Source organism: Pelodiscus sinensis, chromosome 3 (assembly GCF_052426305.1).
Source record: "Pelodiscus sinensis isolate ZL-2025 chromosome 3, ASM5242630v1, whole genome shotgun sequence".
In the NCBI taxonomy this organism is placed as follows: domain Eukaryota; kingdom Metazoa; phylum Chordata; order Testudines; family Trionychidae; genus Pelodiscus; species Pelodiscus sinensis.
In genome coordinates, this window is record NC_143054.1 from 149,653,078 (window position 1) to 149,671,172 (window position 18,095).

The following is an 18,095-nucleotide window of genomic DNA, read 5'->3' on the forward strand; positions in this document are numbered from 1 at the left end:
GAAATGGTGTGAAAAGCTGCGCATGCACGGTCTGCTGAACAACGGCTAAAACATCTCCAAACTGTGAGCCAGGACGAGCCTGACACCCACAGTGGAGCACCCACAGGGACACTACCTGAAGAAGAACTTTCTGTTCTGCTGTTTTAGTGTGGATTTACTTGCGCAAAAGTGCATTTGAGGTGTGGACGCGCCAGAGGTTTTTGCAAAAGTTGTCTTCCAGTGTAGACATAGCCTGAGAAGTGAAGCAAGATAGTTTGTAGCAGAAAAGGAAGCAGATTCCAGAAATGGTAAAAGCCTTCGTCTCACGATTCAGGTGTTAAAGGACACTGTCTCCCCTTTAGGGAATGACTATTTATCTATCCAATGTTTCTTTTTTAATATAAAAAGAGAAAGATATTGACATGAGAATTTTATTGAAATAATTCCCCCATGGGGTGCACACTACAAATACGTGCTACTGATTAATTTTATTTGGTGCACTACTTGAAGGACTTCGCTACAGTGCACTACTTGAAGGACTTCGCTACAGTAGTAATCAACCAACATCCATGTAGCTAGGAAGGGGTAATAAAAATACAAAAGATACTTAATTCATATAAAGTGATCTTCTGCCTTAGAAACAGTGTTTTCAAGTCATACAATATTCCACAATGTTCATCTGAGGATTTTCAGAATGCTAAATCCTTCATCAAAATTCATCTCTAATGCTGAAATGTGGCTGATCTTCAGGTTTGAAGTTCTGATTGGGGCTGCCATCCTCATTCAGAATTCTTTCAGAAGTATAGCCAACAATAGGGTATTTGGCTTTGTACACATCATTGAAGATATCATCCAGGGATTTTAACTCTTCTTCAGAGAGTCCTGTCTAAATGAAATATGGTCAAGAAAAAAGGCAGGTATTTACATAGGTCTTTATTTATGTTGATTATCCTAGCCTGAAGCCAGCCTTCAGATTACATAATTGGCTTAGCATAGAATCTTTCATCTGTAGGTCACTGATTTAATTCAGTCCAGCAGTAATAAAGCCTGACATCCTCAGAGTTGTTGGCTTCAATTAATTTCCCAGGGAAAAGGTGCCTACATCCGAAAGCACCATCACAGTCGGCATTATTGGGATACAGAGCAGACATACCAAGGACTGAACTGATCAAGGAAACGGAATTCCACATCCTTAGATGCTGTTCCACTAAACAGCTAAAACTTAAAAAACCAACAAATAGTCTGGCAGCACTATGTAGAATTTGGTGTTCGTACTCTTCCTTTCCTAGAGGAAACTAATGGTTCTTATCAGCCTCTTTTAACTATTTAGTCTTTAAGGTGCTATTAAGACTATTTGTTGTTTTTTATGTTTTTCCTGTTACAGACTGGCTCGGCTAACCCTTTGAGACGTATCTATCCAATGACCTCTTCCCCCCCCCCCCCCGGCGTCCTTCCCTTATTTATTCTTGTATCTGGACTTCCAATACTCCAGTCATCTGAAGAACTGGGCTGTGCCCATGAAAGCTCATGATATCATCTGCATGTTTTGTTAGTCTTTAAAGTGCTACTAAACTATTTGTTGTTGTTTAAGTTTTTCCGGTTACAGACTAACTTGGCTACCCCTCTGAAATCACTAAATATCTGTTAAGTTATGTTGATAGGGCAGCTCAGCAGCTGCCCTAGTTGTGTTGGTTCTACTGACAGAGAACTCCTCCCTATCAGGCTCTCTGGAAGCTTCTACCAATCCTGAATTCACTCTTAAAAAAATAAAGCATAATTAAGATTGTAAAAAGCCAACCAAAAGACTAATTTTGCAAAGCAGGAATGAAACAAACAAATCCATTTCTTACTATGTCATGTGAGAGATCTTCTGGGTCTAGTGACATCTTTGCAACCCCTCTTGTTGAGTCCTTCCCAACGAGGGCATTGTATGGGGCACCTTTCCCATAAAATTCTGTTCAAGAAAAGGAAATCTAGTAACACTCAAATTACCAACAGTGAAAACAATTAGTCAGATTAAGCATCTGCTTAAAACAGCATGAAATGAGCCCATCATAACCCAAAATGAGCCAAAACCAAAGGACTCATATCCGAGCCCTTTTCCTCCCAAAGTTTCAGCGAAGTCTCAAGACAAACTTTAGGTTCCTCCTTAACTGTGCCATGGTGTACAGAAAAGATTCACCCAATGCTTAAAAGAGGTGTGTGTGTGTGTGGCGGCAAAGGGGGTGGGGGAGGCGGGGAGAGGGAGTAGACCGCAGTTTTAAAAACCTTTACATTTGACCTCAAGTTAGTATTGCTCTCTTATTTCTCTAGTATTCAGAGAGCTTTGTTTATATCCATTTAAGAGGAAAGGCCTCCATCCTTAAAAAAAAGTTTATAAACTGTAAAGCCTTGTCTAAATTAGTATTTGAAAAGTGTTGCCCAGTATGAGAATGTTTGTTTGCTAGCATAAATCATAGACTTGTGTAGACAAATCAGTGCGCCTTTAAAATTTCATTTGACCAATTTAATGCATATTAATTTACTTGCACGAGGTCTCCAACCAGTTCTGAAGCCACTATAGTGGCTACTGTGATAATGAACTAGCCACACTCAACCGGCCAACCAGCCACTAGTGGCTAGCATGTTGGACACCTCGACACTGAACTATTAACATGTCAGCTAACCGTTTCTGAATCCTACTCTAGACAAGGGTAAAGAACAGAGATTTACATCCTGGAACAAATGTTTGAGGGATGTTAACATATTTTTAAAGGCCAGTGTGAACCACCTCGTGTTAATTAGCAATCAGTTAACTGAAGGTAAAAAGGTAATGGGTAAATATCCTCTAACTCAAGACTTTTCAACACTGCCAAAAAAGGAGTATTTTTACCTCCAGGAAAATCTCACTATAAAATATAATGGAGACAAGGTGTTGTAAATTTTACCACAAGGCAGTCAACACTATAACCTACACCAATTTACAGTAAAAACTATAGTGGCTTGTCTCCATTAGGGATTTATAGAAGGATAATTAGTGTGCGTTAGTTCTCTCATTGTAAACCTATTTACCATTTTCTTTTTTGGTAGTGAAGACATAAGGTAGACAGTCACTAGGGTTTACTTTTACTAGTTAACATGGCCTAAAATGGCAACTGCCTGTCTTTATTAGAATTGTAAAACAGGCTAGATAGGATAATGTGAAGGGGGGAAAAAGAGCGGTGAGAACCCTGTGGGAAGAAGCCAACTCACCTTTTCCAGAAGTAACATCAAATACTACTCCTTTCACTGCCATGTAAATAGGCTGGTCCTCCTGCAAAAGAGAAAGAAGCCAGCATGTGTTGAAAACAAAGCCAGTAAGGCTACGTCTACGTTGGCATGATTTTGCGCAAATACTCTTTAATGCAAGAGTTTCTGCGTTAGAGTATTTGCGCAAGAGAGCATCTACACTGGCATGTGCTTTTGCGCAAAAGCATCCGTGCCAGAATAGACGCTCCCTTGCGCAAGAAAGCTCCGATGGCCATTTTAACCATCGGGCTTTCTTGCACAAGAAATTCATGTTGCCGGTCTATACTGGCCATTTGTGCAAGAACAGTTGCACAAGAGGGCTTATTCCTGAGTGGGAGCATCACAGTTCTTGCGCAAGAAGCACTGATTTCATACATTACAACATCAGTGTTCTTATGCAAGAACTCCCCGCCAGTGTAGACAGGCAGCATGTTTTTGTGCAAAAGTGGCCGTTTTTGTGCAAAATCATGCCAATGCAGACCTAGCCCAAGTGTATAACACACAGAGGAGAGAATGAACCCTTACTGTGTGTTCTCTAGCAACTGAGACCATGATCAATGCACACAAGATTCATAGCGTGGAGTTTTCATTCAGCCCCCAAATCAATTGCATGCTGAAAAAAAATGAATAAAGATTCCTTTGTGGGTCTCTGGCAGTAAGTCACTGTTTTTTTTATACCTTGCCATTATGGCTGCTATCAGCTTCCAAACAGTCATGCATCTTGTCAGCTCCAGCCATTAAACTCTAAAAAGACCATATTCTGAGCCATAAAGCAGGGATGGGGGAAGAACACACTGCAAGGTCAGTATACAAAAAAATAATCAGTATTCAAGATGTATCCAGTCATCTAGTATCTAGCTGTGATGCCAAGTTTGAGTGTCTGCATTCTGAATACCGTGTTGTACATGGAGAGAATGTAGACTCCTGTTCTCAGTTCTAGAGCTTGTTTTCACTATTAAGATACCAAACACTACATAACATTAGAATGGCCGTACTGGATCATACCAAAAGTCCATCCAGCCCAGTACCCTGTCTGCTGACAGTGGCCAATGCCAGGTGCCCCAGAGGGAGTGAATCAAACAAGTAATGATAAAACAATCTCTCACCTGCCATTCATCTCCACCCTCTGACAAACAGAGGCTGAGGACACCATTCCTTACCCATACTGGCTAATAGCCATTTATGGATTTAACCTCCATGAATTTATCTAGTTCTCTTTTAAACCCTGTTATAGTCCTAGCATTCACAGCCTCCTCAGGCAAGGAGTTCCACAGATTGGCTATGCGCTGTGTAAAGAAGAACTTCCTTTTATTTGTTTTAAACTTGCTGCCCATTAATTTCATTTGGTGTCCCCTAGTTCTTAAATTATGGGAACAAGTAAATAACTTTTCCTTATTCACTTTCTCCACACCACTCATGATTTTATATACCTCTATCATATTCCCCCCTTAGTATCCTCTTTTCCAAGCTGAAAAGTCCCAGTATCTTTAATCTTGCCTCATAGGGGACCCGTTCCAAACCCCTAATCATTATAGTTGCCCTTCTCTGAACCTTTTCTAATTCCAATATATCTTTTTTGAGATGAGGAGACCATCACAGTATTCCAGATGTGGGTGTATCATGGATTTATATAAGGGCAATAAGATATTCTCAGTTTTATTTTCTATCCCTTTAAGGATTCCTTTTTTGACTGCCAGTGCACACTACGTGGATGTCTTCAGAGAACTATACATGATGACTCAGAGATCTCTTTCTTGATTAGTTGTAGCTAAATTAATCCTCCTCCCCCATCATATTATATGTATAGTTGAGGTTATTTTTCCCCAATGTGCCTTACTTTACATTTATCCATATTAAACTTCATTTGCTATTTTGTTGCCTAGTCACTTAGTTTGGTGAGATCTTTTTGAAGTTCTTCACAGTCTGCTTTGGTCTTAACTATCTTGAGCAGTTTAGTATCATCTGCAAAATTTGCTACCTCACTGTTAACCCTTTTCCCAGATCATTTATGAATATGTTGAATAGGATTGGTCCTAGGACTGACCCTTGGGGAACACCACTAGTTACCCCTCTTCATTCTGAAAATTTTACCATTTATTCCTACCCTTTGTTTCCTGTCTTTTAACCAGTTTTCAGTCCATGAAAGGATCTTCCCTCTTATCCCATGACAACTTAATTTACATAAGAGCCTTTGGTGAGGGACCTTGTCAAAGGTTTTCTGGAAATCTAAGGACACTATATCTACTAGATCCCCCTTGTCCACATGTTTGTTGACCCCTTCAAAGAACTCTAATAGGTTAGTAAGACATGATTTCCCTTTACAGAAACCATGTTGACTTTTGCCCAACAAATTATGTTCTTCTGTGTGTCTGACAATTGTATTCTTTACTATTGTTTCAACTAATTTGCCCGGTACTGACGTTAGACTTACCAGTCTAATTGCCGGGATCACCTCTAGAGCCCTTTTTAAAATATTGGTGGTACATTGGGTACAGAAACTGATTTAAAGGATAGGTTACAAACCATAGTTAATAGTTCCGCAATTTCACATTTGAGTTCCTTCATAACTCTTGGGTGAATGCCATCTGGTCCTGGTGACTTGTTACTGTTAAGTTTATCAATTAATTCCAAAACCTCCTCTAATGACACTTCAATGTGAGACAAGTCCTCAAATTTGTCACCTACAAAGGATGGGTCAAGTTTGGGAATCTCCCTAATATCCTCAGCCGTGAAGACTGAAGCAAAGAATTCATTTAGTTTCTCCACAACGACTTTACCATCTTTGAGTGCTCCTTTTGCATCTCAATCGTCCAGAGGCCCCACTGGTTGCTTAGCAGGCTTCCTGCTTCTGATGCATTTGAAAAACATTTTGTTATTACCTTTGGAGTTTTGGGCTAGCTGTTCTTCAAACTCCTTTTTAGCTTTTCTTATTACATTTTTACACTTAATTTGGCAGTGTTTATGCTCATTATTATTTACCTCACTAGAATTTGACTTCCACTTTTTAAAGGTTGTCTTTTTATCTCTCACAGCTTCTTTTACATGGTGGTTAAGCCACAGTGGCTCTTTTTCAGTTCTTCTGTGTTTTTTAATTTGGGGTATACATTTAAGTTGGGCCTCTATTATGGTGTCTTTGAAAAGTGTCCGTGCAGTTTGCAGGGATTTTACTTTAGTCACCGTGCCTTTTAATTTCTGTTTAACTAACCTCCTCATTTTTGCATAGTTCCCCTTTTTGAAATTAAATGCCACAGTGTTGGGCTGCTGAGGTGTTCTTCCCACCACAGGAATGTTAAATGTTATTATATTACGGTCACTATTTCCAAGCAGTCCTGTGATAGTTACCTCTTGGACCAGATCCTGCATGCCACTCAGGACTAAACCGAGAATTGCCTTTCCCCTCATGGGTTCCTGTACCAGCTGCTCCAAGAAGCAGTCGTTTAAAGTATCAAGAAATTTTGTCTCTGCATCTCATCCTGAGGGAACGTGTACCCAGTCAATATGGGGATAGTTGAAACCCCCCACTATTATTGAAACGAAAGACAGGGCTATGCAGCATTTTAAAGACTAACAAGAGGGTTTATTAGGTGATGAGCTTTTGTGGGCCAGACCCACTTCCTCAGATCAAGTTGAGGAAGTGGGTCTGGCCCACGAAAGCTCATTACCTAATAAACCATTTTGTTAGTCTTCAAAGTGCTGCATAGTCCTGTCTCTTGTTTCAGCAAGACCAGACTAACATGGCTACATCTCTATTTACCAGGGCTCGACAACCCGGAAGAGCCGGGTTCAGGCAATCTGCGCATGCGCAGATCGCCAGACAGTGTGGCTGGCGAGCAGGGCTCGCCGCAGTTCGGCAAGCCCTGTCTATTACTATTCCACTATTATGGAGTTCTTTATTTTGATAGCCTCTCTGATCTCCCTTAGCATTTCATAGTCACTATCACTGTCCTGGTCAGGTGGTCGATATTAGATCCCTACTGTTATATTCTTATTACAGCAGGGAATTACTAACCATAGCGATTCTATGGAACATGTTGAGTTAAGATTTTTACTCCATTTGATTCTAAATTTTCTTTCACATAGTGTACCACTCCCCCACCCACACAACCAGTTCTGTCCTTCCAATATATTTTGTATCCCGGAATGATTTTCCCCCATTGATTATCCTCACTCCACCAGGTTTCTGTGATGCCTATTATATCAGTATCCTCCTTTAACACGAGGCACTCTAGTTCACCCATCTTATTTTTTAGACTTCTAACATTTGTGTACAAGCACTTTAAAAACTCATCACCGTTTAACTCATCATGGCTACAACTGTCTGCCCTTTTCTGAGGGGTCAGATTCTTTTTTATGTGAATGTTTTTCATCTGATCTGGCCCATACTTTATCCTCTTCCATCCTCTCCTCCTGACTAAAACCTAGAGAATCTCTATCAATAGACTCTCCTCTAAGAGACGTCTCTGTCCGATCCACATGCTCCTCCGTACCAATTGGCTTTCCCCCATCTCTTAGTTTAAAAACTGCTCTGCAACCTTTTTAATGTCAAGTGCCAGCAGTCTGGATCCACTATGGTTTAGGTAGAGCCCATCTTTCCTGTATAGGCTCCCCCTATCCCAAAAGTTTCCCCAGTTCTTTATAGAGCTAAACCCCTTCTCCATACACCATCATCTCATCCATGCATTGAGACTCTGAAGCTCTGCCTGCCTGCCTGGCCCTGCGCGTGGAACTGGAAGCATTTCTGAGAATGCTACCATAGAGGTCCTGGATTTCAGTCTCTTTTCTAGCAGCCTAAATTTGGCCTCCAGGATGTCTTGGCTACCCTTCCCTAGGTCACTGGTACCTACATGTACCACGACAAGCAGCTCCTACCCAGCACTACACATAAGCCTATCTAGATACCTCGATCCACCTACAGGAATAGGTATTTTAAAGCCCTGTCTATTTCTATGCTGCATTAGTCTGTCTCTTCCGTGATGATCCGTGACATTTCTGGAATAAACACTGGTACCTGAAATAGTCCATGAGAATATGGATTTTATCCCAGAAAATGATGAATGTTGAAGAAACATTTCTATTTGGAATCTAGTAACCAGACAATACACTTCCTCATTCTGAGCCCTTTCTCAAGTCAGTCAATACTTATTTGTTCCAAGATGATTAAATAAATCATTCTGGAGGTGGATGTTATGGGAGAGGAAGGAGTGTATGACAGATGGTATTCTGCTTTGATCAAGAGTATAACAGATAAAGCAAACCCATGCACACAATCTGACCTTCTGATGGTCACAGAGCAGGTCCTTTTGACCACGGCTTCACGCGCACATTGCCCATTCTGCCACACAAAGGCCCCTCACAGAAAATGTAGGCCGCTGACACACAGTGAGAAAGCATAAATTGTAAGTGCACAATGCAGCTTTCAGTGAATGGAATTTAACCTTGTAGGCATCTAAGAACAGGGAAGTGAGCATGAAAAGATAGAGCACAGCTGCAAGAGAGCACAGCTGCAAGAGATAAATAAGACTCTCTTGACCGGTCCTTGAAGGTAGGGAGGTAGGCATAGGGAGATAAGATGCAACTGCCATGCACACTGACCATACCCACACCCGGCACTGTTCACGGGGCAATCAGGCAGGCATCATGAAAAATCCTATAAGGCAATATTGCATATTACCTCATTACCAGCCTATCAGGCCAGGCCAGGGAACAGATCCTAATTAGGTACCGGATATCAGGTTATGTTATAAAAGACCCTCGACCCCTCTGTTCAGGGAGGTTGTGTATTGAGGGCATGTGTCTTTTTGCCCGGATGAAGGATTGATCACACTGAGGCTGCCTCCCCACCCCAAGTCAAAAATAAGGGTACACAAGTTCTGAGCATGCTCCGAGTTCTAGTGTGTCTTTACGCTATTATTGTTGCTGGATTTGTAAGTATTGCTTAAATATATTAGTTACTGGTTTCATTAATAGTTGAATTGTGTTAATTTCACTGTGTAGTTCTGTAGAGTGCAATTGAGTTCTATTAACCACACTGTGTAAATTGTATAATCTTGTGTTGTGTAGTGGTGTTGTATTTAGGCCAAGTATAAGTGTTAGAAATAGAAACCCAGGAGTTGTTAAGTTGTAGAGGTAGATTAATGACTAACTCCACCAGCTGCCTAAAATAACCATAGAGGGGCTAGCTGTGGACGGAGTCATTATATTGGCTTTGTTTTTGTATTTTTTCCTTGCATGCTGCACTGCCTTAAGCGAATCAGAGATAGTGATTTAATATAATTGAATTATAATCAAAGTTTGTAATTAGTTAAGTACAGTTTGGTTCAGTTTTTCCCTCCTGTAAAAGCACTAGGCAATTACTTGTTTAAAAAACTCATTTAAAGTCACTTAGTTTTAATAAAAGAATAGTTTTGCTTAATAAAAATAATTTGTTTCACCATCATGCAGAAGTTTTCACTGAGTAGTTGGCTTTAGCCCCTGGGGGCTCCCACCACATCACCGAACCAAGTTGCGACACTGATGGCACCTGTTGCTCAATAAACCATTGATTTCACTTTGTTTTCCCTTCAGAGCCTATTTTCTCTGTTAATGAGTGTTTTCTTAGTTTCTGGATACAACCCCAAGGAGGCCAATTAGCAAGCTCTTCAGAGAAGAAATCTGTATAAATTTGGCAAAGGATTTTATCATGTTGAATGTTAGCTAAGGGGGCCCCCCCCCATCATAAAAAGCTAGAGACTGAATTACTGTATTAATTCAACAATTTTTAAAAAAATCTAAAATACTTGACTTACTGAGCTAGAAGAATACAGTGTTGGAATAAAATAACCATAGATGGGCTGGCTGTGGACGGAGTTTTTATCCTCATTATATTGGCTTTTTGTATTTTTGCATTAGAATCCAGTGACCTAAATGTCCTCTGACAGGCAAAGATTAGAGTATGACGTGGATACTTCATGTTATCCCCACACACCTCTGAAGGCTTTGGAATTAGCTCAATGAGAATAATTTTGTAAATAGGAGGAATTTTCTTTGAGGATCACCCCATTGGAGGGATCAACATATGTATGAAAGATCTATGTATTCTTAAGCCCTTGTGTAAATCTGCTCACCCTGAATGTTACAGTTGACACTGTACAGCACCCCAATTACTCAGAATTTCATTGCAGAAGTACAAAATTGAACTTGGGGCTACTTGCTCCAAAAATCATAGATCTTTACCTTTTATCTAATATAATAATCTCAATAAATTGTTAAAGTATGGAGCCTATGACACATAGTTGAGTAGTTTTATTGTTACCTAGTAGAGAGCAGTGAAGTGTACACACGTGTGCGTGTTCCTTTAAAAAACATGTCATATTGGCCTCTGCAAATTAATCCTAAGAGCCCGCTATGCCCATCATCCCAGAATGTGCAAAAATTTAACTCAAGTATTGCCCCAAAGCCTTAGTTTGAGGTTTGTACTGCTTTAAATTCTTGTGGACCACCCTGCCAGGTGATGCAGGCCAAATCTCAATTAGCACAACTCAGTCTGCTAATGCCACCGTTCTCTAATGTGGGTGCACTTAGCACCTTTTTTATCTGCTTCAGCCACTGCTCTGAACATAGTGGCTATGTCTACACTGGCATGATCTCGTGCAAAAACTCTTCCAGAAGAGACTGTCTACACTGGCACGTGCGTTTGCGCAAGAGCATCCATGCCAGTGTAGACGCTCTCTTGCGCAAGAAAGCTCTGATGGCCATTTTAACCATAGGGCTTTCTTGCGCAAGAAATTCATGTTGCCTGTCTACACTGGTCTCTTGCACAAGAACAGTTGCGCAAAAGAGCTTATTCCTGAGTGGGAGCATCAGAGTTCTTGCGCAAAAAGCACTGATTTCATACATTAGAACATCAGTTTACTTGCGCAAGAACTCACGGCCAGTGTAGACAGGCAGCAAGTTTTTGTGCAAAAGCGGCTGCTTTTGCACAAGATCGTGGCAATGTAGACACAGCCAAGTAGGTTTTGGTCCCCCTCCCCTCATAGTCACTGTAAATTGCACATATCATAAAGCTGCCTGGATACTGTCTCCATAACAAGTGAAGGCACCTGGGCTGAGGGGAGGAACAGGACAGGCTGTATCCTGTGCCACTAGGGCTGGTGGAAGCCAGGGAAGGTTTATGTTCTTCCACATGGCACCGAGTGGCAAGGAGCCGAGCTGAGGCGGAGCTGGAGCCTTACCCGAAAACGCCATGACTGGCAGCTGTTTGCCACTGCCACAGCGCTGCTTGCCCGAGCTGGTTTCTTGCCATTGCTGCCCATGTAGTCTCGCTAGCCCCCAGCAGCGTCTGGTCCGAGAGCGGGAGGGCGGGTCGGGCAGTTCAGCTGTGCAGTGACACTCGATCTCCGGGGACAAGAAAAGTGTGTGTGCGGGGGGGGGGGGGGGGAGCAGGACTGGCAGCTACCGCCCCCGGGGCTGCTCCCTGGCGGGGGTGTCACACGGCCCGGCCCCGGCCCAGCGCAGCCCTTTCGCCGCCCTACCTCCTGCCCGCTGTATCGGGCCAGCTCCGACTTGGTGAAGAGCCGCACGGGGGCGGGAGCCGGGGCCGGTTTGAAGCGCGGCTGCTGCTGCTCCGCCAGAGTGGCTGCGGCCAGGGCCAGGGCCAGGGGGAGCAGCCGCCCGGGCCCACCAGCCATGGTGCTGTGCAGGAGGCCCAGCAGCTCCGGGGCGGGGCCACAGGCTTGCGGCCCGGGATACAGCGGCTGCGGGCTGGGATCGCCCCTAGGGAACCACCCTTCCTGTCTCACCTCATAAGCCGCCCTTAGCCCCGCCCCCCAACTACCTCAGCCCCCACAGCCCCTCCTCCCTCTGCCCCACAACAACCCCAGCTCCTGGCAAACCAAAACGCCCTCTGCCCCAGGCCTCCTCCCAAACAGGGGCGGCCAGGCGGGCTGCAGCAGCTGGCGTCCCAGGCAGAACGTCAATGGACAGATGTCATCGGGCGCCCCGTTGAAGGCAGCACCCTAGGCATCGGCCGAGTCCGCCTATACTCACGGGCCGCCTCTGCTCCCAAACCATACTGATGTTGTTGCCAGATGGTTTCAACAATACCAGACACATTTGAGGTTACATCCCAAGCTACATCACATCTTATTTAGAAAATACCGGACATTTCTATTTTCTCAATTTGTTTCCCTAACAGAAAGCTCAAATACTGGACTGTCTGGTTCAAAACCGGACACCTGGCAGCCCTGCATCCCGACCCCCTTTGCCTCCTCTTGCACCACATAGCCCCAGCTCCATCCAAACCAGCCACCCCAACCACTCTCTCCTTCATTCACCCAGCACTTCCAACCATCTCACCCTTTCAGCTCCCTTTGCCCTGCACCAGCCCTGCAGCTCTTACCAAACCATCCCCCTCATCTCTTCCTGCCTCACACTGCCCCCAGATCACTCCCACACCAGCCCTGAGCTCCCCCACCTACTCACACTAACTGTGTAGCTCCCCCCAACTCCAAACCTTCTCTTCCCCTTTCCCCACACAAGTGCTGCAGCACTCTCAAGGTCCCAATCCCTATCACTCCCCATACCTACTTTGCACCTCCCCTAATTTCAAATCCATCACCTGCCCCACAATAGTCCTGCATTTCCCTCCACTCTCCTAATTCCAATTCTTGCCCTTCACTCCAATCCCTGCCACTTCCCTAGACCTCTCTCCAGTTCACTCCCGACCCATTGCCTTGCTTCTCCTAATTTCAAGCCTTTATCTCCCCCCCCACCACCGCATTCCCTCATTGCCACCAACTACCACCCCTTTGCCAGTTCTGCATCTCTCCAACAATTGCCCATTACCGTCTCATCTCCAGCCATCCAGTCCTGTGCCTTCCCACTAACCTACCCTTACTCCCACCTTCATGCTTAATTTAGACCTCAAATCATTGCCTGGACCCTGTCTCATGATCCAATCTCAGTACCACGGTTTTCCTTAACTTCCTTCTAACCTCTGCCTATCAAACTCCCCCCCCCCCCCCATCGCCTCACCAACACAGCTAACCCTCCCTCTGATCTCAAGGCCTAATCTTAGCTGTTTGTTTTCTTTTACACCACAGCCTAGTCTCTAAGGGTATGTCTACACTACCCCGCTAGTTCGAACTAGCGGGGTAATGTATGCATACCGCACTTGCTAATGAAGCCCGGGATTTGAATTTCCCGGGCTTCATTAGCATAAGCGGGGAGCCGCCATTTTTAAATCCCCGCTGCTTCGAACCCCGTGCAGCGCGGCTACACGGGGCTCGAACTAGGTAGTTCGGACTAGGGTGCCTATTCCGAACTACCGGTACACCTCATTTCACGAGAAATTCAAATCCCGGGCTTCATTAGCAAGTGCGGTATGCATACATTACCCCGCTAGTTCGAACTAGCGGGGTAGTGTAGACATACCCTCAGTCCTCTCTTCCCCCTATGAGGGCTATGAATTAGATAAGGATGTGAACAAATTGGAAAGAGTTCAGAGGAGAGCAATACAAATGATAAAAGTTTGAGAAAACCTGACCTCTGAGGAAAGGTTGAAAAAAAAAAACCCAGCATATTAGTCTTGAGAAAAGAAGACTGAGGGGCAACTTGATAAGTCTTCCAGGCTGTGTGTACATTGGCATGAATATGATGGGCTCAGGACACAGCTTTGCAGTGTGTGGATGGTGCAAGAGTGTGGTGGCAGAAGACTGAGGATGTTGGGGGACAGGAGTTTGGGGATGAGAGGCTCAGGACAGGGTTCCAGTGTATGATAGGCTCAGATTTGGGGTTGGAATGGGAGGTACATGAGTGTTATGATGCTGTGGCCCCATGAGGGCTTGGCCCCAATTAGGGGCTTGCTGGCCAGGCTTCATTTTTAAATAAAATATGTCAAACAAAAGGTTTCAGCATTGTCTTTATTTATGAGTGGGGTGGGGAACCTGTTTTGAGTAAGGGGTCACTGACCCACAGAAAAATCAGTTGGGGCCACACACGTGAGATACAAAAACACAACTCCTCCAAACTCCTCGGCTACATCTACACTGGCCACAGTTTCCGGAAAAGGGATGCAAACCAGGTAAGTCAGGATAGGGAAATCCGTGGGGGATTTAAATATCCCCCGCGGATTTAAATAAACATGTCCGCCGCTTTTTTTCCGGCTTGGGGAAAAGCCGGAAAAAAAGTGTCTAGACTGGCGCGATCCTCCAGAATAAAGCCCTTTTCCGGAGGATCTCTTATTCCTACTTGTGTTTCACACTCTCCACTTCCCTACCCTCGTGTCCCGCCCAGACACCAAGTGGCAGGACCTCCTACCATCAATAGAGGGTAGGGAGCCCCGGTGGGCCAGCCTCTATTCAACCTTGTTTCATTGGCCCACCGGGGACATCAGCTGGAGAATCCTGCACAGTGTGGTAAGCATGGGTGTGTACTTGGCGTGGTTCACCCCCCACCCCAAAACGTGCCTCTTCTGTGGCATGAGACCCTAGCGCATGTCTGCCTAGAGTGCGCCAGGTTACAGCCCCTCTTTTGGCTCTTCCAGAACCTCCTGTTGTGGCTGCACTTTCCCCCCACTTGTTAATTTATGCACATCCCATCCGTGGCCCCACAAAGTTGCGAGACCTCCTGGTCAACCTCCTCCTGGCTATGGCCAAATTGCCAATCTATAAAATCAGGGAGAAGAGGTTGGCCAGGGGAGGAGCCTGCGACTGTGGGGCCTATTTCCGTTGCTGTGTCCGCTCACGTATCCGGGCAGAGTTCCAATGGGCAGCGTCAGCTGGCTCTCAAGACCTTCAGGGAGCAGTGGGCGCTGTCTGGGGTTCTCTGCTCGGTAGCCCCATCCGGTTCCCTTGTTTTAGCCCTTTAACCCTCACCCTGTTTTCTCATTATTTGTCCCCAGTAATTAGTTTGTTCCTCTGGGTTCTGTGGATCCTCCTTGCAGGCTGGTGGAAGGTCCTTTAGATGTGGGCGTGCTAACGCCCGCCAACCTCCCAGACACCAAATAGTTGAGGTGGAGAGAGGAACCACTCCTCCACTGAGCACAGCAGGCTGCTGGTCTGGGCTTGTTGTGCTTTCCCCCCCATCCCTGTCCCCTTCCCTTTTTGGGAGGAGTGTGTGGGGGGGCTACTGGGGTTGTGGCAGGCAAGCCACATTCTGGGACAGGTCCCCTTTTCTCTCTGCCTGCTTTGTTTGCAGGCAGCCTCCCCCCCACCTCCTAGCTGGCTGCAGGAGCTGCTGGGGGTGGTGGTGGATAGGGGGTGCCTTTGCTGCTCTCACCCTGGTGGGGGGAGGAGGACCCCCATCTTCCAACTTTCTGGGGACTGCCTGGCCCCTTTCTTCACTGCTGCAGGCCTGGACGTCACCGTTCCTGCAGCAGCTACACCCTCTGGAGTAGAGGAGGTAAGGGGGCTGCTTTACAGCAGCTCCTGGGGTTCTTCCTTCCCCTCCACAAGTTTGTGGGGGGAAGGGGAAGTGTTTGTGAGGGGCCTCCTGCCATCTGGGCCCTTAAGTGGCAGCTGATACAGGTTTTGTGGGGTGCTGGGGCTGCAGGGTGGCTCCCTCTGCCCCCCACTGTCTCCCTTGCATCTCTGCTGCTGTTGCTGCTCCCTCCCCAGCCCCGGGTGCTGCGGGGCCCATCTCCATCCTTGGCCCCATTGCTTTCCTCCCTGCCCCTCCCTTGCTCTGGTGGGTCCTGCAGCAGGTGCTGTGAGCCTGCCACTCAGGTGCCTGTGGGCACACTAGTTTCCTCCCTATCCCCAGAAGCATCTTGCTGCCCCCTGGTTTCTTGAGCAGACCCCTCCTCACAGCCTGCATTCCCCTCTCCTCTTTCCATGTGTCCATAACCCCCTTTGTCCTCTCGTTTGAGCCTCCCACTCTCCTTTAGTTACCCTCCCCCCGCGCACCGTTTTACTTCCCACATGCCTTTCAATAATTGACCCTCTCACATTCCCAGTGCAGCCGGAGGAGCTGCTCTTACTGTCCTCTGCTGGGAGCTGTACCCCTTGTTCTTTTACCCCCCCTTCCTCCTATGTGCGTTGCTGCCCTCTCACCCCACTTCCAGCCTAGCGGTGGGAGTGGTGAGCCTTTCTCTCTCCCTCCCTCTTCCCCCTCTCCCCTGCTCCTTGCTCCACCCCTGGCACTATTTGTCTCCCTTACTTGTCTGTTCCTGTCTCTCCCCACCCCTTCATCCATGAACATAATGGAGGGGCAGTCGTGTGATGCCCCTGCCAACTTTGCCTACTCCCCCCCCCCCCGCCACTATAAATACTAAACCCTCTGAGTCTGCTGGGCCACTCACTCATGCAGCGGAGGTGGAGGACATGGGTGGGGATTCCAGAACCCTGACCGCTCCTGCCACGGCACCTTCTGCCAGCAGTGTAACCACCAAGGCTGTGTCCAGACTCCATGCCTCCGTCGATGGAGGCATGTAGATTAGCCAGATCGGAAGAGGGAAATGAAGCCGCGATTAAAATAATCGCGGCTTCATTTAAATTTAAATGGCTGCCCCGATCTGCCGATCAGCTGTTTGTCGGCAGATCGGGAGAGTCTGGACGCGATGCCCCGACAAAGAAGCCTTTCTTCATCGACACAGGTAAACCTGGTTTCACGAGGCTTACCTGTGTCGATGAAGAAAGGCTTCTTTGTCGGGGCATCGCGTCCAGACTCTCCCGATCTGCCGACAAACAGCTGATCGGCAGATCGGGGCAGCCATTTAAATTTAAATGAAGCCGCGATTATTTTAATCGCGGCTTCATTTCCCTCTTCCGATCTGGCTAATCTACATGCCTCCGTCGACGGAGGCATGGAGTCTGGACACAGCCCAAGAAAGCCTCCCTGAAGGGCAGGAAGGGCCAGGAGATCAAGAAGGGCAAGAGCCTCGCCTGAAAGGCAAAACCTCCTGTGGCGAAGGCTAATCCCCGCCGCGGCCTCGGCTGCAGCTTCCCCTCTTTCCTGTCCCCTTGTTCCTTCCACCAGCTCTGGGGACGATGGTGTCCCGGCCCCCTAGGCCTGTGCTCAGGTAGCCACCACTCCCCCACCTGCTGCCTCCCGATCCACCGAAGCCGCTTACCGGAATTCCATCCGTGGCAGCTGTGGCCCCTTCCCCACCCTGACCAGGAGGCACAGGATCCATTGCCTCCTGGTGTCAGCCTCACCCCACGTAGAAACCTACATGTGGGCATTGGCACGCATGGTGGGGCCCGCGGCTGTGGTGGCGGCCTCCAAGATGTTTGGGAAGGTGGTATTCTTCCTGGCATCGGAGATTGCTGCTCAGGAAGCGGTGGGGAAGGGTTTGGTGGTGGGGGGAGTCCATGTCCCACTCAAGCCTTTGGAGGACCTGCATGTACGGGTGTTTTTTTTTTCCCTCCCTTCATCCCCAATGCCACCCTATTGCCTTTCCTCTCTACCCTGGGAAGGCCCTTGTCAGTCCTTAGTCCCCTTCCTTTGGGCTGCAAGGACCCTACTCTCTGCCACGTTCTCTCCTTCCACAGGCAGGTGCAAATCCAACTCCTGCCGGCAGGGCACGATGGAGAAGCTCTAGAAGAGTCATTTCTGGTGCCCTATCAAGGGACCCAGTACCAGGTATATTACACCTTGGGGGAGGCTCGGTGTTTTCTCTGTCAGGCGACAGGACACATCCGAAGGGACTACCCTGTAGCCTGGCTCAGAGATGCACTCGGGACCCCCGATGCCGAGGAGGGTACCGGCCCTAACATCATCGGTGGACCTGACAGTCTAGATCCTGGGGTTGCCCATCCTCCAACCATGACTGTCATCAATCCTGCTCAGGCTCCACAGGGCTCAGATGAGTGTGTGGGTGCCGCTGCCACCATCAAAAGCAGCAAGGCTGGGCCTGCGGAGGGGAGGGCGGC

At 46.8% G+C, this 18,095-nt stretch overlaps 1 protein-coding gene across 2 annotated transcripts; it reads right to left on the reverse strand.

The window, feature by feature from the left end:
• Window positions 1-396: 396 nt before the first annotated feature.
• Window positions 397-12,013, reverse strand: NENF (neudesin neurotrophic factor). 2 transcript variants are annotated; one of them, XM_075925164.2, is made up of 4 exons: window positions 11,757-12,013; window positions 3,211-3,271; window positions 1,830-1,933; window positions 397-865 (listed from the first exon to the last, which is right to left on the reverse strand). In XM_075925164.2, exons 1-4 carry the CDS (start codon window positions 11,910-11,912, stop codon window positions 689-691), a joined length of 498 nt encoding a protein of 165 aa, XP_075781279.2. In that variant the 5' UTR covers window positions 11,913-12,013; the 3' UTR covers window positions 397-688. The 2 variants fall into 2 exon arrangements, with proteins under 2 accessions (XP_075781279.2, XP_006126698.1); XM_006126636.5 differs by lacking the exon at window positions 11,757-12,013 and adding an exon at window positions 11,457-11,689.
• Window positions 12,014-18,095: the final 6,082 nt, after the last annotated feature.

Excerpts from the sequence above, each read along its gene's own strand:
- NENF (XM_075925164.2), bottom strand. The coding sequence starts at position 11,912 with ATGGCTGGTGGGCCCGGGCGGCTGCTCCCCCTGGCCCTGGCCCTGGCC. Across the intron at positions 3,272-11,756 it reads CCCGATACAGCGGGCAGGAG|GAGGACCAGCCTATTTACAT; the intron begins GTAGGGCGGCGA and ends TCTCTTTTGCAG. Across the intron at positions 866-1,829 it reads AAGATCTCTCACATGACATA|ACAGGACTCTCTGAAGAAGA; the intron begins GTAAGAAATGGA and ends TATTTCATTTAG.